The sequence below is a fragment of the Electrophorus electricus genome, chromosome 17, assembly GCF_013358815.1.
Source record: "Electrophorus electricus isolate fEleEle1 chromosome 17, fEleEle1.pri, whole genome shotgun sequence".
In the NCBI taxonomy this organism is placed as follows: Eukaryota; Metazoa; Chordata; class Actinopteri; order Gymnotiformes; family Gymnotidae; genus Electrophorus; species Electrophorus electricus.
The window spans coordinates 6074193-6102010 of NC_049551.1; the positions used below are offsets into that span (position 1 = coordinate 6074193).

General features: G+C 43.1%; 1 protein-coding gene across 4 annotated transcripts in view; it reads right to left on the reverse strand.

The window, feature by feature from the left end:
* Positions 1-27818, reverse strand: part of ntm (neurotrimin) — a 237060-nt gene that overhangs the window by 14292 nt on the left and 194950 nt on the right. For all 4 annotated transcript variants that reach the window (XM_027012682.2, XM_027012681.2, XM_027012683.2 and 1 more), the window contains 2 exons: positions 14137-14369; positions 189-314 (listed from right to left, as the gene is read on the reverse strand). In XM_027012682.2, coding sequence (XP_026868483.2) covers positions 189-314; positions 14137-14369 — 359 coding nt within the window. The remainder of the gene's footprint in view (positions 1-188; positions 315-14136; positions 14370-27818) is intronic.

Sequence of the window (27818 nt, forward strand, 5' to 3'; positions counted from 1 at the left end):
CACACAAACACACACACACACACACACACACACATATATATATATATATATATATATATATATATATATATATATATATATATATATATATATATATATATTTATTTATTTATTTATATATATTTATATATATAATTTGATCACAGAGTACCTCATGAGATGTAAAACAGAAGCATGCTGCCTCTCACCTGACAGGGAATGCACTCTCCAGTTGATTGCCGGTTCTGGTTTGCCATTGGCCAGACACATCAGTGTGACATTGGTACCTTCATTTACCACCATATCTTTTGAGAAGTCGATGATTTTTGGAGGAACTGAAATGGAAAGCATGTAAACAGACTTATTATTCCGATGAGAAACACACTCCAGAATGAAGCAAGTCAAAATCCAGTGGAGACATTGTTAGCGAGGAACACTTAAGAATCCCTTAAAGTGAGAAACAGAAGCATCAATAATACATGATTTCCCCCTATTAAACAGAGTTACTTTTAGAACCATTCAAGCTTTCAGTGAGTCAATCCACAGGGCCTGGAATCTGATATAAGTACAAAACTCAGAACCAAAACGCTGGAGAACCGAGCTGAAAAATCAAACTGAAACGTGAAATGCGTATCAGAGTGTCACTGCCTCAGAGCCGTGCACACGTGCCCTCTTCCAAACCTGGCTACAGCAGCTTCGATCATTTCACCCCAAGTCATACTCAGTGTGCCCAGGGCCTGCCTCTGAAACACCCAGGTGAATAACCCAGACGAACAGGAAAGCAAAAAGGAATGTGGATACAAGCAGTGAGCGAGCCCTCCCTAATGCAGTCATTTAAGCCCTTGACCTAAAAAATGAAGAGCAAGTAAAAGACGCAGGCAGGGCCTAGGAGCAATGCTCTAAGATGATGCAAGACTCTCCCTGCCTGACGCCTTCCTCTGCCTCCAGCTGCCAATTATGAATTAAGTATGAATAAACTTTTCTCCTTTTTTCCCCAAAAATGGTAATTTTTGCCTAACTTTTTTCCCTCCCAGTTTGTACCCACGAGTTATATGGTACATTTCTACTAATGCAGTGACAAGTTGTGCCATTGGCATATTCTCGCCATGTCAGGAAAAATTAGCTATACGGAGTGGTTAATAAAAACTCAGGGCAGTAGAGGAAAGGTGGCAGTTTGCCCCACCGGCACGCGTGTGTGTGCTGCTCACCCGACCGGGCGCCAGGTCACACAATGCCACGCTGCCAGCAGTCACACCTGGTCCATACTGAAAGCCCAGAGAACTTTTTCCAGCATGGAAACCGGGATGAAGAGATGCTTTGCAAATCCAGGGAGACGGCGCTTACTGGGGTGCTTTAAACTCCACATGTGAGGTGAGCTTCCAAGAGCCTTTTTGTCCAAACAAAACTTCAAACACAGAATGATATTAGGAGCGGGGGATGGGGGGGGAGTGGTACATAATGAGTTTTTTTATTCAGCTTCAGGAAAATGCAAACAAGACACATTTCAACTGGCTGATTTATTGATTGCCTCTGTGAACGTGGCTGGAAAGAGTACAATGCATGCATTTGTGAAGGCTCTTACAGAGCACGATGATGTGGACAGCTCAGCGAAAACACAGAAATGCTTCAAACACTTTTTTTAGAGCTCAGCAGGGGAATAATACTACAGAAGTGGGTGTCCATTCCCTCCACTGTAGAACACTGTGGAGCAGGAAAATGTGACCTAGTTCATGCATGATGCACTTAAAATGGAGTGCTGTCATTGTTTAAGTGCATTTAGAGCCACTGCGAGGCTGTTATGGATTAGTGATACTATAATGAAACTGTTGCTATGCCGCAGGATTGCATAATTAATTTCATTAGGATAAATGTGAAAAATTGTTGAACTGAACCACGGTTTTCCTTTTAGTTTTGAGATTAATTTTACTTCAGAGAAGCACTTTTTTTATGAAACAAAGATTTGGAACCCAGTGTGCCTTGATATTCATCAACCACCATCAATTAGCAGTTATAATACTAAAAAACACGCTTCTCTAATTTAGCATTTGACAGTTCCTGTTATTTTAATTATTCATTTTATTCTCTTCTTACTCTGCTTTCAATATAATATAAAGAATTTTATATCTTTTTAATAAATGATTTTTGATCATGTAAAGTGATGATGTTCTTTTGTGTGGAAGGGCTGCTGCTCAATCGCTCCATGTTTGAAAGTGTAGGAAATGATGGTGCCCATAACAAGAATTAAAGGGCAGTCCAGTAGACTGCTATCTTCCAAGAGATCTCTGCCTTCTTACCGTATTGATGGCTGGCAAGGATACTGGACAGATGGATGAAGATCCTTTGGAGACCATTAACCAATTCCCACACTAGAAATTAAAATCTGAAGTGTGAAGAATTGAGATAAATCTTTGTTGAATATTAATTTTTGGAACACTAAAGCCTGTAAATATTTATTATCAATGTCTTTTCTTTAGGGATAAAAGGTTTAAACACTTAAATGTTTTTAATCGTCCATGTAAGGGAACAAGTTCCTATTAAATGAATTATCAAAGTAACCCAGTGTGTAGCGTAAGAGGAAGAGGAGTAACGGGGCTTCTATGGTCTTATCCTGTTGTGAGTTTGAATCCCGGTGGCATGACAGTCATCCACAGATGGCATCCAAGAGAAGATGCCTGACTCCTGCCCTCTGATGTGCCTTGGCTCCTCTGTTGATCAGTGATAATCAGTAGTGATCAAATTAGGTGGGGGAAAAAGCAAAATAATGAAATGTCATAAACATGCCATTTCCTGCTGCTGAATACAGATGTTACTATGACACATTTATGGTGTCGAGTGGGCTAATTTGCATTTCAGAGCCAAAAATCCTAATAAAGGTTGCGATGGCTGTCTGAGAGGCTAACGGCACAGTGCACAACTACTGTTTTATGCTGTTTTAGGCTTCTCTGGAGACAGACAACTATAAATAATTCATCTAATGTCAGCTTAATTCCAGTACTCTACAGGTGACAAACTGTTGGGTGAGAAAGAGCATGACAGCAACATTTTGTTGCATTTTATTTGCTGCTTGTTCATTCAGCACCACAGTGACCATTAAATCTAAATTAAATTTCAAATTTTCTCTTTTTCAGCTCAGTCCTAAATTCAAAAATATATTCTTAAAGCGGAAATCTCTGGAAGACTCTGGAAGACTGCTCTCTAAAGCTTAACTGCTTTATTTGGCTTCCAACATTTAAAATAAATATTTCTTTTTTTTTAATCATGTAAAAATGGAGCCTTTTACATTCTTTTATATGTCTCTGTCTGGCAGTTCTTCAGGACTTGCTTTCCCACAAGCCCAGTAGTGTTATGCCGGGACTATTACAGTCAGTGCTGAGTGTTACCTGGTTTACTTTATTGCACTGGTCTTTGCAGAACTGTGCTTTTGGGAAACTGGGTCCAGTGCAGTTCCATTTGACGAATGGCCAAATCAATCAGCAGTAATGTAGAAAGTATAGGAGCGGCATAAGCAGTGATGAGGGAACTCTCCAGAGCTGTACCTCTACCCCCACGCATGGCAACAGCTGTTATAGCGAGAGATTCTATGGCCATTTTTATGAGTTCTGTGGCAAAGCAATCTTCTTGTATCTTGTGAGGCATTTTTCAGATACGCATAGCTAGAGTACAACCCAAAACCATCTCCAAAGCTAATAAAGTGCTTACTGTGAGCAAGTCACGCTCTTTATTACACAGTGTGACACAGTCAATACAGAGATGTGGCTGAGTTTGTGTATGTGCTGTGCGGATGTGTGTGTGTGTGTATTTGTTTGTTTGGCAGATTGAAATGCTTCAACTTCCATGTGGGATAAACCATGTTAAATTGGGTTTTAAGAGACCAATACCAACCCTTCACTTCTGATGACAGATTTTACCTCTTCAAAGGCAGCACAAGCCAACGGGAGGTCCTACTGAGTTTAAATAATTTCCCATAGATTTCTACCTCAGTTTTCTGCTGTTAGAAAATAATAAGAAGGTGAAAACATAAAAAACATAATAAAAACAAGGCCTTACAGAAGATTCATGGTTTTACTACGGTCACGATCGGCCCCTCCCTGGCGTCTCTGTCTCCTTGGTTATCTGTCTTGTTGCTCTGTTTTGGTTCCGTTCCTTCATTTCGTTTTCCCCGCCCCTTATTACTTATTATCTTTCTTGTTTCTTCCTTGTTAGTTCGTGTATATATTCCCTGTGTTTCCCAAGTTTCGCTGCTGGTGGTTTGTTCTAGCCTTGCCGAGGTGTCTTCTTAGCCTATATTCCATGTTCTACGTTGCTGTCTGCTTCTATTTAGCCTGTTTATTTTCCTGGTTTTCATGTTTTACTTTCTGTTTGTTTTCTTATGCATCCTGGAACTGTGCGTGTGGGTTATTTGCCTCTGGACCTTTCTACTGACTCTGATTTACCCTTAATGCATCTTTCTCCTCAGCATTTGTCTCCGTCTCTCTATCGCTCTGTTACAACTACTGCTAAGCTAGAGCCTTGTTGGCAGTGTGTGGACAGACAAAACAAGGAAGGATCTTTACTTATGTGCTGAAAAAAGAAAAAAAACCTTTTTCTTATGGTAACAGATGATTTGTTAGGGCATGTTTTTCTGCTTAGCACAAATGGGATTCACTTTTTAATACAACTTTTAGAAAGCTATAGATTTAGATCTCTTACACTAAATCTCAGACATGTTATAAGAGAAAGTCATCTGTTCTATGTGAAATATACATTAAAAAGTTAAGCAAGTCCCACCCCCAGGCAGGTTTGATAGTGTAGCTATAAATCTAGTGCATGGGGTCACCAACTATGGCAGGCTTGAGGCCAATTCTGTGCGTTTGTTTGTTTATTTATTTATTTTCAAAGATGACAGCATGCCAAATCTTAATTATGCCTATAATTTGCTCAGAAAATTGACTTCACACATTTTGTTTTGTTTGTTTTTATGTTAAGTTGATATGCAGTCAACTGATGGAAAAAGAGACTGCAAAACAAGCTGACACATTGATTTATGGCTAACATCAGAGTCCCGGCATTGGCTTGCACAATACAGATATAGACTGTACAATGAAAAATGAAATTGTATTAATCCAAGGAGCGAAAAATGTGAACCTGGTATTTAAATATTAGAAATAGTAGCATGCTTTATTTCAAGACTAGCAAAGTAGAGAAAGTAAAAGAGCAAAAAATACATTGCCAATAACTTTCTGCAACAACTACACGGCTCAATGCATTGCGTGAGAGTGGGGGTGGATGTGTGGGGCAGATTTCCCATGATTTCTGGCTGAGGGAGGATACAAATTCTCTCTGACACAGTTTGGAGTCTAATCTTGCCCTCTAGGTGACTTACATTCACAAGTTAAATACAAAAACAGATGGGCTTCATAACAACCCCTTAGGAAATAGTCCTGAATAATTGATCCGGGGCATTTAGGGATTTATATTTAAAAACAAAAGGAGCATATGGTATTTATTCATTTCAGATCCACTACTCTTGTTATAAAATAAATTATTGGCTATCCAAACCAAGAGTATAAAATTACTAATTTGAAAGCAGAACTTTTTAAAAAGCAATTTAAGATTAAGATCTTTCTTTCAATCTCTTCCGATTTTGCATGGGATAAGTCATTTTCACACAGTTATGTCACATATACCAGCCCAACTGAGTGTCTTGAGAGTCCAAACCATATGTATTACCCAATTTTACTTTCTGACCGAGAAAAATGTCATTTTTAGTGACATTTTCAGATACAAGACTATCTGAAACATAAACTATTCTATTTTAAAAAATGAAATTTTAAAAATACAAATACAGTGAACTATGAACCTTGTATTTAAATATGAGAAATAGTAGTATGTTTTATTTCAAGACTAGTCTGTTTTATATCGGAGTCAATCTATTTACTGCTAGTGACAGTTGCATAGCCTTACCAATATTAAACTGGAATGTTCCCGGAAAAGTGATTCCAGCACCAGTGGTCACCTTGCTATGTTCCTTCACATTTGCTACTGTCATACACACACACACACACACACACACACACACACACAGACACTGTCATGTTTTTCTTTTCCTACATGCATACCTCTCTAGTGACCTTCTGCTTCTCTGCAAACATCTGTGGGAAGCACTGGAGCCGAGTGGCAGAGCTGTCTTCAGCGGACTCACCGTTTCTCACCACGAAAGACTGCAGGCTTTTTAAAACCTGGGAAGCTCAGTCTAACAAGCCCCTGTACTGAGCGCTCCTACTGAGCGGCTTCGGGACACAAACACAGAGGCTCGGGGGGTAGCCGGGGCTATGGGCCGGGGTGGGGTTGCTGATAGCTGTAGATCTACTTCTGGAGGAGTCCGACTCTAGGCCTGGATGGCCACCAGCACAGCACAGGTTAGCTTTCTCGATGCAGCATTTGTCAACTATGTACAAAGCCTTCCGCCTGGTGAATAAGGGCAGAAGGAAAATCTTTAAGATGTGCAGTGATGTAGCCCTCTAGGACATCACCTTTGGCCTAACTTAGTGTTTGAGTAGTTAAGGTGCTAATTCAAACAGATTTTTTGAGGTTCTCTGAGCCACAATTACCAGATGCCTTAACAAACAGGCTCAGTAACTAATAACCCCGGTTTCACACAGCTGCACCTTCTTCCAATTAACTGACAAGGACCCAGCACCTCTCTTCCCGGGAAGCCATTCCTCTCTCCTTCTAGGTGATTGTATCTCCTAGACTCAGCATGTCGGCACCAGGCTGGGAGAGAATGTTGCACAAACAATCCTGTGCTTCCATCGAATCACGTCTCTGCAGAGATGTGACAGGTGTGACATGGAAGCACACACCTGTCCCTCAAGCATTCCCTGCCCTTAGAGTTTCTATCTACCAAGTAATCATACGCCACAGTCTATCCAAACTTTGTTGAACTTGATCCAGACATCACTGTAAAAAACACCACGGCCGGAACAGAGCCGTATGGCCTAATTCTAAACACTGTCCATCAGGCATACAGCTCCTTTTGCATCAAACAGTGTAAATGATCCAAAAAAAGAAATCAGTATAGTGCTTTCGCTGCATGTTCCCCTTTATTTTCTCCTATTCAAGGCCTAAAAGCCATCTCAGTGCTCGTATTGTAGCAGCTTGCGTGGACACTAAAATTGGGCATAAAATGCGCATTACCTGCTTCATGCTTTTAAATGTGGATCATATGACAGACATTTTGCCCTTAAAGAGGTCCGATCTCTGCATACAAACTTAAGGGATGACTTTATAGAAAAAAAACTGAACATTAAATCAGTCTCAAATATATCACTTGGCCAGCAAGGAGAGGCAGAACAGCACACACTTAGTGCAACTGTTGGGAAGGAAAACACATAAACCACATACTGAGGAGTCGTTTTCACGACTCACTTCTAATTGCGTTTATTAATAATTAGCATTGCTTAAAACCAGGAAATTACAAAAAACCTGGCTTTGCATGAGATATCTTTGGATGAGATCTCAAGTCACTTCATGAAATGAATTGGCTGACTTCAACACATTTTCAGTTAGTTTGTTGCAGTGCTACATCACCCAATTAAACATCCGCATTTCGAATGAACACAAGTGTGTAATATTTGATGCAGCTGCAGCAATATTGTTTTCATCCTGTGGAAATGTCAGATGATTTGACATGCAAATGATGACCTCTTTCACAAGTTGATTACCATACACAAGCTTTAATCAGGCCATGAGTATTTACCTCATCTGCATTCCGTCATAAAACATTCACTCTTTTTGGTGATTTTCAACTGAAAAAAGCAAAAGAAAAAAAAATACATTGCCAATAACTTTCTGCAACAACTACACGGCTCAATGCATTGCGTGAGAGTGGGGGTGGATGTGTGGGGCAGATTTCCCATGATTTCTGGCTGAGGGAGGATACAAATTCTCTCTGACACAGTTTGGACTCTAATCTTGCCCTCTAGGTGACTTACATTCACAAGTTAAATACAAAAACAGATGGGCTTCATAACAACCCCTTAGGAAATAGTCCTGAATAATTGATCTGAGGCTTTTAGGTATTTATATTTTAAAACAAAGAAAACATATTATATTTATTCATTTCAAATCCATCTTATCATATCTTATCATAAAATAAAAAAGCAATTTTAGAGGAGAAGCTCATATGCTTTTTTATGATTTCTGATGATGCTGGATGTTAATAACTATTATCAAACCTGTAACAAATATTCATAGAGTGGAATTTCCCAGGGTCAGATGCCAGAAAATTGAACATATTTCTAAGTATATTTCTAAGCGCACAAAAATTGCTTATCATTAAAATCTAAAAGGACTATTGACTATTCCAATCAAGACTATAAAATGACATTTTTTATTGGTATTTGAAAGTACAACTTTACAATAAGCAAATATTTTATAATACATTCATATTTCACACTTGTTCTAGTTTTGCCTGAAATAAAAGTCATTTTCATACACATACCATGTATACCAGCTCTCATGTAAAAGTCTTGAGAGTTCCAAACCATATGTACTACCTAATCTGACTAAAGAAATGCATTTTTAATGCCAACGCCAGTCTACATTTTCTCAACAGGGATCTTGACAAAAAAGAATTCTAAGGGCAACATGTCCTCATTTATTGTTTCTGTAAATCTAAGATATAATGGTTTTTAATATGACAACAAAAGTGAAAAGGTCAGAGAAGGAATACATTTAAGAGCCAGCCAGAGCTAACCTTCTGGAGTTCCTAGAATTTACTATTAGCTAGAATCACCACACCTTGGTTTATAGCTTCAAGCCATTTTAAGTAAATATTCATTTTAGTGTTCATGCATCCTATTACGCACTCAGTGTCTAATCCAACTTTAATACTTTTTTCAGATAGAACTAAGTGGTTATCTCAAACCTCCTATATTTTGGTGTCATATTCTGGCCCTTTCTTTTCATTTAATGATTTATTTACACATATATTACATAATTCTATTATAGCTTATTTTCCTGTAGTTTGTTGGTATATTATTCAAACCTATGCATACTCTTATTCAAACCTTTGAACTTCTTTGAGTTAGAATAGGTGACTGTAACACTGGCCCGAGTGCCGGAGGGCACGGAACAGGACGCACAGACCTCCTCGACGTTGAGAGACATTTAATAACATAAAACATACAAGACATTAACGCTGAACATTCTTACATTAACAGCGTGAACATTAATAACAACGACAAAGACTAAACGACAGTAACAATGACAGAGCCCTCTACCAAGGGGCGTGGCTCCTGACACGTCCATCCCAGGACTGCAAACCCCAGGCCGCCATGTACACACACAGAATCACAGCACGGCGAAGCCGAGTGCCCACCCAAAACAAGGCGGGCTAAGAATCGCTAGCGAGGGAGACCTCTCTGTGGGAGGGAGAGAGGCAGAGTCCCTGCCTCTCTCAGGGCAGTCCGGCACGCTCCTCGTGAAGTGACGTCGCGCCTGTAGACAGACGAAAGGCGCGGATACACACAAACAGATGCGCCTGTAAACATACTCAGAAGGCACGGTTATACAGCGCCTGCTAACTACGCAGGCGCGGGAGACGCGTCCTTAGCCCCGCTGGACATGCAGGGGGTGCACATTCACCCCGACTCAGAACGCGCTACTCCCCTGAATGGTCCTCCCCGTGCCAGCCGCTCTAGGAGCGCACCAGAGGCAGTCCACCTCTGGGGCCATGGGCGGACTCGTCCAGTGTTCCTGGCGCGTCCACGGAGGCAGAAAAACGTGGGCCTTTCCCTCGCTTGCCAGAGACCCAGCCGGCTCCACCAAACCGCCAGCACCGCGGTCCCCATGGAGCCCCTCGGGTCCTGGCTCGACAGTCCTAGCCCCCCCCCCCCAAAGAAATTCCAGGGGGTGTTCCACCCCTCCTCCAGAGTGACCGCAAATGCCAGTCGCGGTCCTCTCCCCAAAATCCAGGGATCCCGGCAGCAGCTCGGGACATGCCTAAGCACCGCCCTTTAGGAAGTCCGTTTGACACAGGGGTAGCTGGCGTCCTGTGGTGGTGGGTCATTCTGTAACGCTGGCCCGAGTGCCGCAAGGCACGGAATAGGAGACAAGACTGCCTCGACGTTGAGAAACATTTAATAACATAAAACATACAGGACAACGCTGGCACTCACACAAAACATTACCGCTGAACATTCTTACATTAACAACGTGAACATTAATAACAGTGACAGGGAATAAACAACAGCAAAAGTGATTCTACAAAAACTAACGCTTACAACAACATCTACATCTACTTCTACATTTACATTTACGTCAACAACTACAATGAGCCACATGGAGGCTCACAGTAACGGGTTTAAATAGACAGACAGGCACGTTACGATGAACCCCATGCTGGTGTGTGTCCTTACGGAGGGCGTGTCTACAAACAGACGTGGTTCCCCCTGCACACGGCGGGCCATACCACGTGACTCGGGGGGGGGGGGTGTTCCGTGACAGTGACATTCTGCCAACCATATAAAAAACTCCAAATATTAAAAATCAAAAAGAAAAAAGAGTCATAATACATGCTCCGTATCTGCGACAAGCTCTGAATGCTAGGAAAGAATGCCACGTAAAACAAAGTGTCAATCATGATTCATCAGTTAATACACCAAAAAGATGTTGCTATGGTTACAATACCTTGGATTGCAATCTATGTAATGTTGGATCCCTGAGGAGAGCTTAAAGCACTCAATTTACTGCATATACATGTAACCGCTAAACAACACATGGAGCAACTTGGATTCAATCTAAATGCCAATTCAGCAGACAGTGCTGAGCAGGCAACGGTTACACTGATGCCAATCAACTTCACACTTAGCATGTTTTTGAAATGCAAATACACATTGTTTGTTTCACATCTATGGTATGTTCTTGATCCACCTGCACCCTGGCTCTGTGTTCAGAAGTTTAAATCTTAATTGCAAACATCCTGGTGAGGAAAGCCAATGAGACTGACATCCGCAGGGAAGCATTAAGACCCTAGTTTGGGTTACTGCAAAGCTGGGCTCGACTGAGCAGCGAACAGAGGCAATCGGCATGGTCCACGCATACACAAAACCCTGCGAAGTGAAGGGGGATCGGCCTCCGATGTCACAGAAGGCAGAAGCCTCGAGGCCGTTCTGGCTCTCCCTCATAAATGCAGATGACAGGCGAAGCTCGAGGAAGGAAAAATAACCCAACAACGGCGGAAAGGGCAAACAGCAAAAGCCGCATGGCAATTAGGATGCACCGGATCCGTTCCTGCTTGACCTTGATCCGAACCAAGGGCCTGCCAGAGAGGGCCGCAGCAGAGCGGACGGGCTACGCAGGACCTCCACCCTCGGCTGTTTGCACTGTCGCGAATTCGTTTAGGCGTTAATGTGGCAAGCCTCTGCAGATGCGGTCTTGGCCCGGTTCACTCCCACGTCCCCACCGCCTGCCACAGCGCGCGAGAAAGGCAGGAGCCAGCTAGCGGATTTTCTGCTTTAATTAGAATGTGCCTTCCAAAAACCCATCGTGCCCCATTTATGTCATCCGCGCAGTTCGGATCTGTCACATTCAAGAAGGTTGTGTGATCCATGTGCTTTGCAGAGAAAGAGGGAAACACAAGACAGAATGAAAGAGAGAGAGAGAGAGAGAGATAATGAGAGAGAGAGAGAGAGAAACATGCATTAACAAACACTGAGGCATGTTATGATTAAATGTTTCTGGCAGCTCAGAGATGAAAGTCAGGTGCTTCCTATAGCCGTCATGCTTAATCACCCAAAAACCCACTCCTGTATGTTTTTCCTCGGCTGTATGTTTTTCCTCTCTTGCCAGGCCCCCCTGCAACTCCAAGCAGAATCTTCCTTCTTCTGGCATTGCTGAACACATTAAGGAACAGCAGCCCCCTGCAGCTCTGGACTGCCCTTGACTTTTCTCCAGCATGATGCTTATAAAAGCAGCCAGAGGCCGCTTTTAGTCAACGTGAAGCACCCTGTTGATACACATGCGCGTTTTAACCATCAGACGCAAGCAGTGGTCATGTAATGGCCCATTCTAGCCCACTTACACAAGCACAGGCATGACAGCGTCATTTTAACCTGAAGCATCCGAGATGAAGATGCCCTGGATGGCACTTTTAACAGCCCGGAGCCGAGCGAGACGGTGAGATGCAGAGAGCTGGCAGAGACAGAGAGCCGGCAACAGAGTCAGCGGCCCGGGGCGACGAGGAGGAGGAGGTGGGTAACGGTGAGCGGAGCTGACAGCTTAACTCTCGCACTGACCAAAGCCTTAAAGGACAAAGCTATGACCACGCTAACAGGCCAGCCATCAGTGGGGAACTTCGTACTGTAAATATCAAGCATAAGCAGCCTACACGATTGAGCAGAGCCCTGAGACTGCTGGAGGAGCTGGTTTTTTTGGAGTCGTATTCCTGGCTTCCACTCTGGTAAAAGCTCTTTAGCGCAAACTGGCATACAGAGAGACCCCCTCCATGCTTGCATAACTCCTGCTCATGTAAGCCATTACTAACTCATTTCTCACTATGAATGCAAAGAATACATCTGCGTCTCCTTGTATATGGAGGGCAAATTGGATTTTTATTGAAATATGCTTACTTTGTAAACACTGGAATGTCTCATACGTCTGTCTGTCTGGCTCTCTTTCTCTTTCTCTCTCTCTCCTTCACCCTCTCTCATTCTCCTTCCCTCTCTATCTACAGCTGCTATTGTGGCCCTCATCGTCAAAGACGAGCTCAAGCAAATCCATTCTAAGCGTTGTGTGTGTGTGTAGTTTTTAGGCGACGCAGCTACTCGTCTGTGCAATGGTGCGTTTGTGTCCAGGAATCCTGCCGTGGTTGACCTCGCCTCGCCGCTGCCGCATCCCTCAGCACTCTCAATCAAGCCACTATTCTGGCACCACGTTGCCAAGGTAACAGGGCAGATCAGTGTGGGTCTGCTAAACGCCTGGGCTTCAACCGTTCATGACAGCGGAAAAGAGCGTCTGTGTTCAAGCACAACATGGCTAGTATACTTACTGAAAGGCTTCACCTTTTGTTTGTATTACACCAAGTCTTTACCTCAGGTGCACTAGATGAACAGGATTATTACTGCTCTTAGCCTCCCGAGTTTCAGCCTGCTAACATTTTCTCTTGCAATGGGAAACTATTAAGATGGTCTTCTGAATCTAAATCTAATGTATTCTACTACACTGAGATTTTTGACACTCTTAACCATATAGATCGTCCTCGGAAAACATCCAAGAGGTTCTGGGGATGGAAAAAGAAACAGAACTTCCCCTTTGAGAAGTCAAAAAGACTCCCCACAAAGACGTTTTATCCGGGCATATGTGCCACTGTTCGGTATTTCATGTGCTTCTGGGGTAACTGATAAAGCCTAAGGGAGCCATGGCCTGTTCATGGATGGGAGGTAATCTTGCCTTCAGAACACAGCACCTCTGTAGACATCAAAGACCGGCTCAATATCACGTCACAGGGAATCAGTAAAACGAGCCCGCCAGCTAGAGCAAAGGTCTGCGCACAAACAAATATTGTTCTTAGCAATGATTATCAATCGACAGAATTCTGCCTAAGTTCAAAGAAAGCACAAATGTTGTTCAGAGAAATTGTTATCAATTGCCTGACTTGCACCATAGCTCGAAGGAGGCTCAAAGGAATATCCTATAACTAAACAGCAAATGCAAGGTTACATTAAAAAACTACATCCACACACACACAGTGTGAAGATTCACATGGCTGAACGACTGTCGAGCATATGTACAAAACCTATATCAAATATCCTAGTACTGCATGGTGTATGATGGAGTGTTTTGTGTTGTTCTCTCTGAATGTGCACTTTGACTGCCCACCCACTGGTACCTGCAAGCTGTGCAGTATTGGCTCAGTGCACCTACGTGGCAGAATGACACTGCCATCAATCAAATTATACAGGACTCACTGATCAGGGAAAAATGTCATCGCCACAGTTTTGCATAATTATCCACTTCATTAAAAGATGCAATATATACCTAGAGTTCAAGGTGTTTGTAGCAGATACTGCAGGAAATGGTCAACTACAGTGTTTTCCAAATAGCTACTGACAACCGCACACGCCCCCCCCGGAAGGGGGCGGGGACGAGGACGGTGAGGAGTCGTCTGAGGCTCACCTTGCACGATGATGTGGACGAACGTGGTCCTGGGTCTGCTACTCGTCTGCACGGCACACACATAGAGGCCCTCATCGCTCACGTCCACGTTCTCGATCTTGATGGTGAACTCATCGCGGTTGAACGTCACCAGGCTCACCCGGGGGTCCACAGACCACTTGTCCACGCCGGCATACAGTATGCTGGACCTGTTCAGCCAAGCTGTGTGCGTCACCACGTCCCCCTGAGAACAGCTGCAGAGTGGTGTGGGGTGGAGGCCGGGGAGGAGAGCACCATAGTTATCTTTTTTTTTTTTCTTCAAAGAGTGAAACTTTGCTATGAGAAAAAAATTATGCATAAAAATTTAATAACTAAAACTCTTTAAACAGATGACATGAGGGGAAACAGCCCTGAGGGGAGAGGAGAGTTGCAATGTTTTTTTTATTTTCGAAGCGACTATTTTCGGCTCCGGTCTTCATTACTTTGTGAATATACCTGGGTTACCACAGCTGAACCTGTACAGCACCGAGGAGGCTACTTGGTCTCAGGACCGATCGGGTGGAGCAATGCTATACTATCAACGTGCATTCGCCATCCAGGCAGATCTGCATGCACCTCATCGTTCAGGTAAACAAAGCCACATTAGGGTGATCCCAGTATTACCACAAAGTTTGCTTGTTAGCCCCAGAATTCAGCTCCCTGTGGAAGCATATTCCCCCATGCCTCTCAGATTTATCAAAGCCATTATCTTTATGACAAAAACACTGATATCAATAAGGATTAAATTAGGCATTTAATAAAACCCTGTTCAAAGTCTACTCTGGCCCTGTACCATGGGAACCAAGCTCCTATTTTTAGAGAGTAGAGACAAGAATCAATTCTAATTACATAAGACAACCGAACCTACTCTGGCTATTTATTCTGACTACTTAGCAACACAGACACAGGCAGCTAAGCACTGATCGAAGCCCCAAGCTGCAATATGGCCCTGATTATTACTAACTTCGGGAAGCGGTTAAAGTGCCAGAGCAACAGAAATGTTCGAAGACGTGTACATATGCTTTCAGCAGTACTTTATTTCAGACAATGTACTCACTGCACATTATGGATACAGCAGTTAGGTGATATTTGTGAGAATTAGATGCTAATTACTTACAGTCTTGCTAAATGAGAATAGGCTGTGTCTAATTACAGCTATTCCTAACAGTTAACAGCATAGCCCAAAGCAGATATTTCTTCTAAATGATGGAGCTATTAAAATCAAAAGCAATCATGCATTTAATTGATTACTTGCCTGATTAGCTATTCAACAAAAGCCAGAGACCACTTTCACGTAGTGTGCTTGTGTGCACCAGTGTGTGTGTGTGTATGCATCTTGGAAAGAATCATAGGCTCATTTTTTTTGGCAATGTGGTCCAAATTCCTATAATGTACGCTTTATTCTCATTAAGGCCTATTATCGTTGAGATAAACCATAAATCATCATGTTCCTGGTGGTTCAATGATAAGCACTGCGTTGAACTACTTTATTTTCTGCAGGGCAACATCCAGCTCACAGGGGATAGATGAGGCAAGTGAGCCTCATTGTGCCCTGCTCACCAGGCAGCCATGAGGAGTTATAGTCAAGGGCGTCTGTTATCATGGGAGTCGAGATTGCCGTGTGGGCCCCCACCACTTCAGTAATAGACAAGAAGAGAGGAGTCGAGATCAGTGAAAAGATCAGGTGTTTTTCCCACTGGACTGTTCTATAATACACTGCAGGCCATCAGAAATATTAAACACTCCCCCACTCTCCTGCTCTGATGTTCGGCTGTCACGCCGTTCTCAATCCTGCTCAGAAATGCATTGGTGAATCAAGCATTCATCATGTCTCCTCATGCAATATAATAAATGTGTCCCATGGTGGATATAAGGGAGAGAAGCAGCCAGTGCAAGGATCTGCTACCCATAATAACTAAAGAAGACTCATCGCTTGGTACAGGACATGCAAGGATGCCTAGATGAGGGGGTAATAAAGTGCACTCAAGGGCACTGGAAGTTGACAAAAATAATGAAAAATGCAAACAGAGCAACTGTTGCTAGGGTAATTGAACAAAGCTTGGGATGAAATACACTTGGGAGAATCAAAGGGCAGCTCTCAAGCTCATTTTTCATGTGAACACAGATAATATGCAAATAATAGATCTGCAAGTGTGCTACTGTTTATGCTTTCAGTCCTTAGAACAAAACACCACACTATGCACTGTGCACTTTGTGTATGCAGAGATTAATGCATGTTGCCAAACAAGCAGAGTTTGTGAAAGGGCAATAATGCACTGGTAAAAGAACACAGTGAGTTTTTCCAAAGGTACTTCAAAGCATATAAAGAGTATCTGCTTTGTCCATTGTCAGCACTCAGTAGCACACCTGGTTTAACAAATAAACTGTCGCTTAATTAGTGAGATGTGTTACTTTACGCTTGGAATGATAGTTCTGTACACCTTTGATCTTTGGTAGCTCTGTGTGTTTTGCTTCATTAGATGATAACGACTGTTGCTACATTCATTAAAGGTTCACTGTAGTGCAATGGGCAGCCTATATAAACATGGTCTGCCTTGGGATCGGCATGTTAACCTGCAAAGTTACATCGGCAAATACGGAAATCATGGGCAGCGCACCAAATCAGCACAACGTAATAAATACATAAATTGTTTGATAATTCTGCTTTACACCATCTTATCAGAGCAGACCAGACAGCAAACCAATTTAATCCAAATAAAGTGTCTCCTCTTCCAGCACAATGAGGAGCATCTTAAGGCAGGATGGGGCTGAGAAGGCCACATGAACAGCCTCAATCTGCTCCCATTTTCTGCTATGACACTGTGATGTGCATGCATTATGAGAAAAATATATTACAGTGTTTCTCATCATGGTTACAGGATGTGCGAGCGCTCTCATCTCCTCTTGGGCTGGGCGAGTTAATTTTTAATATTGTGTCATCAGTGGTTGGTTCAAAGAGGGTTTAAGGTTGGTTTTTTTTTCCTTTTCAGGGTGATTCTGTGATGGATTTAAGATTAATTTTGCATGTGCCTGAAGGACTGAGAAGAGGTCCTCTTAACCAGAATGCATCTGTGAATGTTTCTTCAATAATATAAGCATACAGTATTGTGCCCTGTCTGGTGACTGGAGGGTTTGGGAACAGCAGTGATATATATATTTTTTTCTGGTTTGTTTAGCAGGCAGTTTCAAATGCCTTCATGAATGTCTTGCTGTCATAAAGTCCTTGTGTTCAAAGTTGACGATATCACAATGACATGCGCACCAAAAATATCCAGTAATTCCCATTGACAAGAAAAGCATTCAGCAAACTATTCATAAATAAATAAACTTTAGTACTAAACCAATCCTCGCCTTGGCTGTGACATGAACAAGAGAAGTCATTCATTATTAATCTGCCATGGATGTGAGGATTGATTTGGCATCAAAAAACCACTGAGGAATAAATAGATGTAATATATAACCCAGCATAACCTTCAAATCACATGGAAAAATGTAGCCATTCGAGCACAACCAACAATGAACTAAACAATTGTACTGATAAACAGTAACAAACACCGATGTAACACTGAGAAAACATTGAAACAGTACTTTAAAGGTACACAAAAGTTTTACAGTAAGCTGAACATTACTGACTAGTGATGTGTAGAACAGTGATGGCACAGGAGGATAAAGGCAGTGTGTGCAGCTTTTCCACAGTGGATGGATCAATAACAAACACTGAACCATAGCCTGGTGAGGAAAGCCACAAATAGAAATGGCTAGTCCCAAATGGAAAAGTGTACTGCATAAAGCATAAATGAACTACTGTCATTGTTAAGTAGCCTAGAACATAACTTCAATGTTCATGAGTTACATTTTGTATGGAAATGCTAGATATCTAATTATGTATACTAATGTTACATAGACATCCTTCCTGGTTTCTGATATTAATGCTACACCTGAATTTCAGCAGTACATCTGTCTGCTGGCCTGCTAGCAGAGCTTTTATTGCATATGCCATAATAAAAAGGCCATAACTCATGGCCATAATAGAATTAATGATACTGTTCACACACCATTTTGGCCTCTTCAACAATATGTGAGACCTACTTAGATTCTATTCATTTAAAATATTTTTAAGGTACAAGGAGAACCAGACATATTTCTTCATGAGGTGAATTTACCCATACCACCCTGCTGCTAAGCTATGGCACCCCACTGTTACATTCAGAATGCAACATTAATCTGAACTACTGAACACCGAATGCTGTCCATTAGGAGTATTAGCAACACTGTCCATCCAGTGGGGGGTTGAGGTGGATCAGTGAGGTGGTGGGTGTTAACACTGGACAGCCCACCCAGAGAGAAGGCTCTGCTTCAAGTCTGCTGTCAACTTCTGGCACCGAGCCGTGTCCCGTGTGGGGCGTGGCCTTGGATGTCCCGTCTCTCCCTGCCACTCAGGAGGAAGTGGACGAAAACGGCGTGGGCCCCCTGGACGAAGGCTTCGCGTGAAGAGCCTCCAAAACCATAAATGATGAAGTGTAGCCATTAATGCTTCACGACCAGATATTAGTCATCTAGGGGAGTGCCGGCGCTATGATGAACAACCTTGAAAAGCCTCTTTTTTCCATTTGGAAATTTGGGTCACAAATGTTTATGTGAAACCAAGATGGCTGTATTAAAGGTACAAAGTAATGGGCAGTGCTAAAGAGCCTGCGGTACTTCAGTAAATCTACTTACTACATCTTATGAAAATGAAATCTATATGCTCAATCTCCGTTAGCCTGGGAGGATAAATACAGTGCATTATGTTGTCTCTTTCTCATTTTATCTGATATTTAACCCTGGTTGAAGCCCCAGTCTTGCACATTAACTATAATAATAAGTCATGTTTCAGGACATATACGCATATATTGGTTATATTGGTATCCTATTTATTCTGGGTATCCTAGTCATAGTTCATGGAGCCTAGAAGCTAGGCTGGGCCTCGAGGGGAGAGTGAAGTCATGTGTTTGTTATTTCTCTTGGCTTGTAGACGGATGGAACACTTGTTAAGGGAATTGGAGTCTCCTCTACTGCTATTTCCATTGGATAAAAGCAATTGACATTGTCAGGAGTCAGTGCTGCCTTTCCCTTCTATGTCCAGCACACACACACACACACACACACACACACACACACACACACACACACACTCACGCACACACACACGCACGCACACACACACACGCACGCACGCACGCACACACACGCACACACACACACACACACACACACACACACACACACTCTGTTTCACTCCACCCACCCACATAATGATGAAACAGACATGAAAGGCTCTGAATCCCTGGTATGATTTGCAAAACGACTCTGACTTACTTTGCGTGTATGCGTGTATAAGTGTGTGTGTGTGTGTGTGTGTGTGTGTTCGTAAATTTGTGAGTCACTCAGTTAGGGATGTTGGGAGGAATCACAGCAAAGGCTTAGCCCATCTGACTCAACCATATTATCTCTTAGGTAGCCTCTCCAACACAAGGCCATGGCACAGAGCCCTTGCTCCTGCCCTGCTTATATCAATGATTTACACCTACACTAAACCACACACACACACACACACACACACACACACACACACACACACAGCACTATGGAGGAGCAGACAGTGGAGACGAAGTATCTGTGGTAATATATATGAAACCAAAGCAAAGAAACAAACCCTACTCAGTCATATATACTGAGCTGCATAATAAGACTGTGCTGCAATATATTCTAAAACCGCGGTTGCCAACAAGTCGATCATAGTCGACAGGTGGATCTGCTAGAGGCCCCATGTCGATCGTATCAGTTGTATGAGTAATATGACTGGTGCAATTATCACCTTTACCAGAGCTGCATTCTACTGAATCAGCACTTATTAGCTAGCTAGTTAAGATACATTAGTGATTACATATATCTCAACTAGACTGTTTTCTCTCTCTCTTTCTCTCTCTCTCTCCTCGAATTTGACTCTCCTCGAAAAGGAAGTGCAGTCAAAAAAGAGCAGAAAAAAAATGTTTCAGACTTTCACCTGGAAGACTTTCACCTGGAGTAGGAGAATGAGGTTTTATTCACCACGGTTAAGGACAAAACTATTTGCGTGATTGCCTATGTCAACAGAGTGCAGATTTGCCCAAAAGAGGTAACTTGGAGCACCATCACTCAGTGATGCATCTGATGTTCAAGGACACTTATCCTCCGGGAAGTTCAGTTCGATCAAAAAAAGTTAAAGAGATGAAAGCTTCAGCAAAGGCTCAAAAATCATTTCTTACCAGATTGCTGGAAAAGGAAGAAGAATATACTGAAACTTCTTTTCATGTTAGTCACCCAAAGAACACACACACGCAAAGACATTTACAGATGGAGAAGAGGCGATAGCAGTCGCTTCTGTCGCCTTATTCAGAGACTTTAAAAACAAAGATGAAATCAGCCATAAGTAAATTGTCACTTTGAGTTGCAACTATACCAGCTGTACATTTTAAATAATGAGATGCTATATGGACATTAATGGTCTAAAATTTATGCTGGTACATCTTTAATTTATTCAGATTTCAAGGCGATCTTATTATTAAACAGGTTGGTAACCACGTTCATTTGCATTTCCATCTCTTTGTATATATATATATATATGCTCTCATGGAGGTTTCCCTCGGTGCCTCACAGCACAAAGCTCTTCTGGTTGCACCAACAATAGCAAAGATTAGATTTCCTGTGCAGAATGAGCTTAATGATTACTTAAAGCCAGGGGTTTCAGTCCAGTCCCCCTGGCAGGCCACGTTTTGCTGTGTTTCATTTCCTTTTCCAGGCTCTCTACAGCCCTTGACTACCTGGTTAAGGTAAATTTGATGCTAGAGCAGAATTAAATATGTGAACTGGCTGAGGGTTCCTAAGTACTAGTTTGACATCGCCTGAGTGCAAAGAATGCATTAATTTCTAATCTAATGGCAAAATCATAAGCATGAGAAAATACATTTGAAAGGTTCTCCAGCAGTTAGCTATTATGTTTGAGCTATATGTGTGCCAGTGTGAATACCCAGACACACCAAATGATCCTCAAGCCCTGAATTTCCCATTCATCCGTACTAATGCATATATGCATAATGACTAATATTACACATTCTGAACCTATTATAATCAAATTCTCCTACAACAGACAACAGAGGCAAGCTTCTCTCTTTCATTTCTTTCTCTTCCCTTTGTTTTTTTTTTTACTCTTTGCTGCAACTAAGTTGCAATCTAAAGCAGAAAGTGCAGCAAATTCTAAAGGCGCCATAGAATGGAAAACTGTATTTACCTTGGCATAGTTGGATAAGGAGACTTCGGTATATAGAGATGACATACCATAAACCTCAGACTCCGCTGTTACATCCTTCAAATTCCACATAAGCAAAACCAGGCCGTAAAACAGACCAATTCCAAAAATCCTGGTCTGTTACATAAAATATTGATTAATTTTTTATTGATTGATTAACTGAATAATAATTACACCCCTGAAAATTTGCATACACAACCCCCCATTCCATTCCAGGCAATATTAACATGGACCTGCCCAGCTGAAATTTCAACACTTCTGCAGGTATTGTGAAGAACAAAACAATGACAATGAAGCAACTGTCCCAGTTGACGCTCATATTTAGCAGGATCCTAAACAAGTTGTTAGCTTGCTTTGCACATTTCACTCTGGCAAGTTTTTTCAAATCTCCTTCAATATCGAGGATGCTTTGCTCAGCACTGGACACTGAAAACATGGCCAGTTCCAGTCACATTATGCTATATGATTTTATACACTTTTTTGTCGGATGAAGCCATATCGTCATACATTTAAAGTTTCAGTTAGCTAACAACTTTAATTTACTTTGAGTTGCCAGTGAGATCGAAAGCAAGAATCTAGTATAGATTGCATCAGCTTGTAACAAGCTTCAAGGAACTAGCAAGCTAAATAAAAACAAATAGTATGACAATCTAGCTTATCTACATGGAGAGCTTGTTTCATTCTAGGGCCAAATCATAGGGTTGTAAATGAGCATGTAAAACATCATCTGGGCAATTTTCACCCTGACCAAACTCACATACCTTTTATACAGACATCAGAGAACAATACAAAACATTGAATAAATGCATTCTAGGGCGCATTGAATGGTATCACTTAAAAATAAATAAATCTTTGACCTAAAAACTTTTATTATCATATAATGCAGTGACACGCCTCTTGCATTCCACGGTACACCATGACATGTCAGAACACATATTTTACCTCAAGCAAATTGTAATTGCATTGTAATTGCATTTGCAAAAAGCATGACAGTCACCTCACTGTAGCCCTGACTACTCGTAGAGGAATAAAATTAGTAACAGGCGAAAGGACCATCATGCAATTAATGGACAATTAGGCAATCGTCTGGATTCACAAAACCAAAAATGAAGTGTGACCGAAATCATCTGCTGAACAGCCCACACTCCACCACCTTCCAGTCTGGGGTCGTCGGGGCCGCATGGCACAGCATGCCATGACAGGATTAGAGCTCAGCTGAAAATCACCTTGTCTTTTAGAGTGGTGTTGAACAAATGAAGGTGCCCTGGGCAAATAATGCCCATTAGAATTCAATGTCATTTTGGGTCTCTTTGGGTGCCACCAGCTAACCTGCTTCTGCAGCTATGAGGAGATCTACTAATTAACGCTTGTTTCGGACCTTGCACATCCATTTGGCTCCCCCATCCCCCGAAGTGTCTGCCACTGTGTCGTTGTAAGAGAAATGAAGGCTGATCAACCATGGATTTGAAGTTTAGTAATAACACACACTACATAAAAAATTCCACTCCGCCACACACTCGGCTCCGCTAGAAATAGAGCCCCATAAAAGCTCAATTTAAAAAGCAACTCCACCATAATCAGAGACACCGAAGGCACTCTTCAGACTGAGAAATCCAGAGGACCTATTGCAAGAAAAAAGAGAAGAAAAGGTGACACGGGATCTCAACCCCTGGCCTCTGCATTTGGGACAGAGCACGAAGTCTTCAAGGCTAAGCTGCAGTTTAGAGCATAATAGTCACAGGATACTATATAACAGCCATAGAAATCTCATCTATCATGCCATCAAGGTGGGGTGGGTGGGGAGAGGAGCATCAGGCTATGGCCTAGGTCAGCAGCATGCTCGACTGCACTCCTGTGTAAAAAAAAAAAGAATGATCTATCAAATCCCTTCCCGGCATAGCTCAGAAACGGCATGCTTTAATTGGCTGCAGCGAGGGGTCTCTGCTCGTGAAGATGATTAGCCAGGTTCACAGTGGGCAAGGTTAACCATCTCAGCTGCCGGAGATGAAAGGAAGGAGAGTCCATTCCATTTATATCGTGTCCACTTGGCGCCACGCAAACTGTCTCAAATAATAACTGACATCGCATCTTGATTATACACTCACCACTTGTGTAGAAACTCCTGGACCCCACCTTGTAGCACAAGGTGCTGATGACAATAGTGTCATGAGTTCGATTCCTAGGGAGTGCACATGCCCTTGTATAAATAAATATGCAATTTGCTCTGGATAAGAGGGTCTGCCGAATTCTGTAAACATGTAGCCCACACCAATAGGCCACTTTTCTACTTGACTGTAACCCACCTCAGCCATGTGTCAGCCTCCATCAAGCGTGTGCATCACTGGTCAGTTTCTGACAATGTCTTGTTGGGTGACACACCATTCTCAAAACAGCAGCGTCACTGACATCGCAGCGGCATGACAGCAGGTGTTATGAGTGTATCAAGCACCGCAGTGCAGCTGGATTTTTTACAAGTCTCAATGTCACTGCTGGGTTGAGAGTAGTATGAAACTCAAAATATTCAGCCAAAAATGGTCCTGTGGTCAGAAAATTACCACTGATGAAGAGATGGCGATCTGCTAATAAAGAGCTGGCCCTGGTAACAGAGGTACTATAGACTCTGACTATTTTTGCAATAAATAAAACCAAAAACCTTTCAAATAAAGTAGTAGTATGCTGAAAACGTATCAAACACAGAATAAGAATCCTCATAATTTCATAGAGGAACAAGAAACCACAAATAGCCCGGCTGCAAATGCACAACTGCTTGATTGCTAACAGTTAAACGATCCCATTTAACCCTATGCACAAACCTCACACTCTGACTGTGTGATTTATTTATTTATTTTAGTTAGTTGGCAACCCCTGACATGTTGATTTTGCCCCAAGGGCCAACTGTCAGCATCAGGGTCGCACAGAGAATTTATAATCATCACAAATCATGACACTTATAGCAGTTATTCCTGTGCAATGGGAATGAGCACAGTGTTAAGGGTGAGAGGTCAAACCGTACAACTACCATACACTGAGCAATCACTCTGCATCAGGCAGAGAGGGAAATCCAGCGCAGGCCAGGGTGAAGACTGTGTCACGAGGAAAGCGAGCATGTGAGTCAACTGGAGAGGAGACCCCACACGACCGCTGTATAATGGAGCCCTGAAGGCGCCTGCAGTGAGACTGCCGCAGAGGCGGGAGTCGGGTTTGAGTCTCAGCCGCCCCCTGTGTCGTCCATGGCCCATGATCTCAGAAAGGGCAGGGTCGCTGGAAGACAAGGTCGTCAGAGGCACTCTCCCCACAATGCTTTGGGATATGCTCCGTGGTCGGCAGCATGCAGGCAGACGGCTCCTGTGATTTCATTGGTCATCAGTTGTGCAGCTATGTTTAAAACTGTGCTTCGAACGCTTGATTGCAATACATGAAATATATTAGGCATACAAAGACAGCATTCATTGTGGCTCTTTTTGAATAACTAATTACAGAAGACAAAATTGAAAACTTGATTAATATAAAATTAATTGTCCAAACCTCATTAAAACACACTCACGCACACATATACCAAACGCACATATACCAAACAAAAAACACCAAGCATAAGCAGCAAATATTTTATAAACTAGTAGAAAAAGACAAAACTTTCTAGAGCTATTCACATGTTCACATTACTGCTACCTGATGAAGACCATTAAGCGGCTTTACTAAAGGTTTGGTGTTGTTTTAATTTGTGTAATGATGTGATCACAAGTGAAAAAAAAGAAAACTGATTTACTTGTCAAATGTTGTATGGAGACTCAAATTAATATGTCATTCGAAGCTTCCTATGGGAGTCCTAGAACAACGGGTGTTAAAACAGTGGGTGGATGACATGAAAACACATTTCCATGTCTTCTGTTATTTGCTAAAGCTCAAAGGGCCTGATAGCACAGTTATTACTCGGGTTTTTTTACACATTGGGTAGGTAGGTGTAATCTGACAGTCAAATATTACATATCTTATAAGAGAAAGTGTGAATGCGAGTTGCAAAACATCAAAGTGTATATACATATATATAAACACATTGATATATAGCAAATGGATAGGATAAGGTCTGTGGCCAAGTCCTTCTGCATCTACGGCAGGGCTTGCCATCAGCAGCAGAGTACGCCGTGGAGTTCTGGACACGCTGCTGGGCACCACCAGAACGAACCGGTCGTCTTTGTATGAGGACTGCAAGGAGTTCGGCAGGCGGAATTCACCTGCAAACAGGAGGCGGAGTCCCAGAATGACGCCCTCCATCTCACCATAACCCATGACCACCTCCTGGAAGAGAACCACAGCTCTCTTCGCAAAGGGCTGCCTCCATGGGAGTCTATGCCACCAGCAGGACTGGCTGCAGCCACCAAGGAACCCAAACAGCTGGTGATGCCAGGGATGCAGCGTAAGCGAGAGCAGCACAAGAGAAGTGGCGATCCATACCTCTGCCGTCTGCACTCCACATGCGTGCACTCGACAGCGGACCTGTGGGCTCAAGGTTCATAACACACGTTACCCCCCCCCCCCCCCCCCGTGTCTGTCTAGAAACGGATGGCATGCACACTGAACATATTTCCTTTTACTTGTTTTCTTCCCTGTCTCAGCCCATCACATTAGGTCTCCCCCGACTGCGCACACACGATACACATATAGTCTTGCCACACACTGGCATCACTGGCTGGGCCCCCTCCTGTTCAGCTCGCTGCCTCCTCATCCTGGTTGCGCCTCTACTGTCCACCTCCGTGGAGCGGCAACAACACCATGCCCACCCCTGCACAGGACAGGGGCGTAGCCGAGGTCTTCAGTCCTGCCAAGGCTGCGCAGCTTCCTCCCTGCCATAGCTTGGACTGTGTCATCAACCTGAAGGGAGGAGCTGTGCCACCCCCCAGGTGCAGGGTGTATCCACTTTCCCAGGAGGAGGAGCAGGTTATGGAGCAGTACATCAAAGAAGCTCTGGCCCAGGGTTATATCAGACCCTCCGCCTCGTCTGCCTTGGCCAGCGTCTTCTATGTTAAAAAGAAAGGCAGTGGGCTGAGGCCGTGAGTGGATTACAGAGGTCTAAACCCGCTATTAGCGAAATACTCGTACCCTCTCCTGTTAGTGCCGGCTGAGGAAGCAAAGGTACTTCACTAAATTCGATCTGCGCAATGCCTATAATCTGATTAGAATTAAGGAATTGGAAAGGGTGTTTCATACATCCTCTGCTCACTATAAATATCTCGTCCTTCCACACGTCCTAGCCACAGCACCCTCTGTCTGTCAGGCATACGAGGGAGTTTCCGGGTAGATCCGTCTTTGCCTACGTTGACGACATCCTGATCTGCTTGCCTTCCTTTCGCTGCCGCGTGTGTGGCATTGGTGATTTCCTTGTCTCCTGTGTCTTCTGCACGCTCACTTGTGTTGCTGTAGAAGTGTGAGTTTCAACTTCAGGAGGTAAACCTCCTACACCACATCATTACGGAGGGCTCCGTGCATATGCAACCCTGCAAGCTGGACTGGATGGCCCAAACCAGTGGTTCCTGGGGTTTGCCAGTTTATATCGGCGGTTCATCCAGTCTATCAGCACCCTGGCCAGCCCTTTAACTGACCTGCTCCACAGGCAGCTGAAGTGGACGCCTGTAGAGGATACCGCCTTTTAAGATCTTAAAGTCATATTCACCAGTGCTCCTGTACTGCAGCAGTCCGATCCCACCCTTCATCCTCGAGGTTGATGACATTGGAGTCAAATAGGCGACACCGGTATGCTATAGCCAATAGCTTATTTTTCATGTATGCTGAGCTCCTGTGCAGAGTGTGTCCATAGCAAAACACCACGCACTCCACCAGCAGGCAAGCTGCTCGTCCTGCCCACACCACAACACCATTGGTTATGGACCTCCCTGCCTACACCATCAACCTCATCGACATGGACTGATTTTCAAAGATAATGTGGTTCATCCCTCTCATAGTGCTGCCCACTGCCCTGGGCATGGCTGGCTTGTCCTAAGGCAAGTCAGGCTACTGGAAGACACTGTATCCAGTTCACATCTTGGGTATGGGAAGCTTAAAATCATGGTGAGCCTCATGTCCAGTTAACATCCCCAGACAAACAGGCAGGTGGCAAGAGTAAGCCAGGAGCTCGGTAAGTTTCTGTGCCTTCTTCTGCCAACAACACCCTGAACATGGTGCACTTACCTATCCTGGGCAGAATACAATACCAGCCACCGCAGTGCCCATGGAACCCCACGGGACCAAGGATCAGATCCACTGTCCAGATGAAAAAGCGTCTGGGAGGAAACCCATCAGCGGCTGTGATTGGCCATCTCTGCCTTTAAAAGAAAGCAGACCA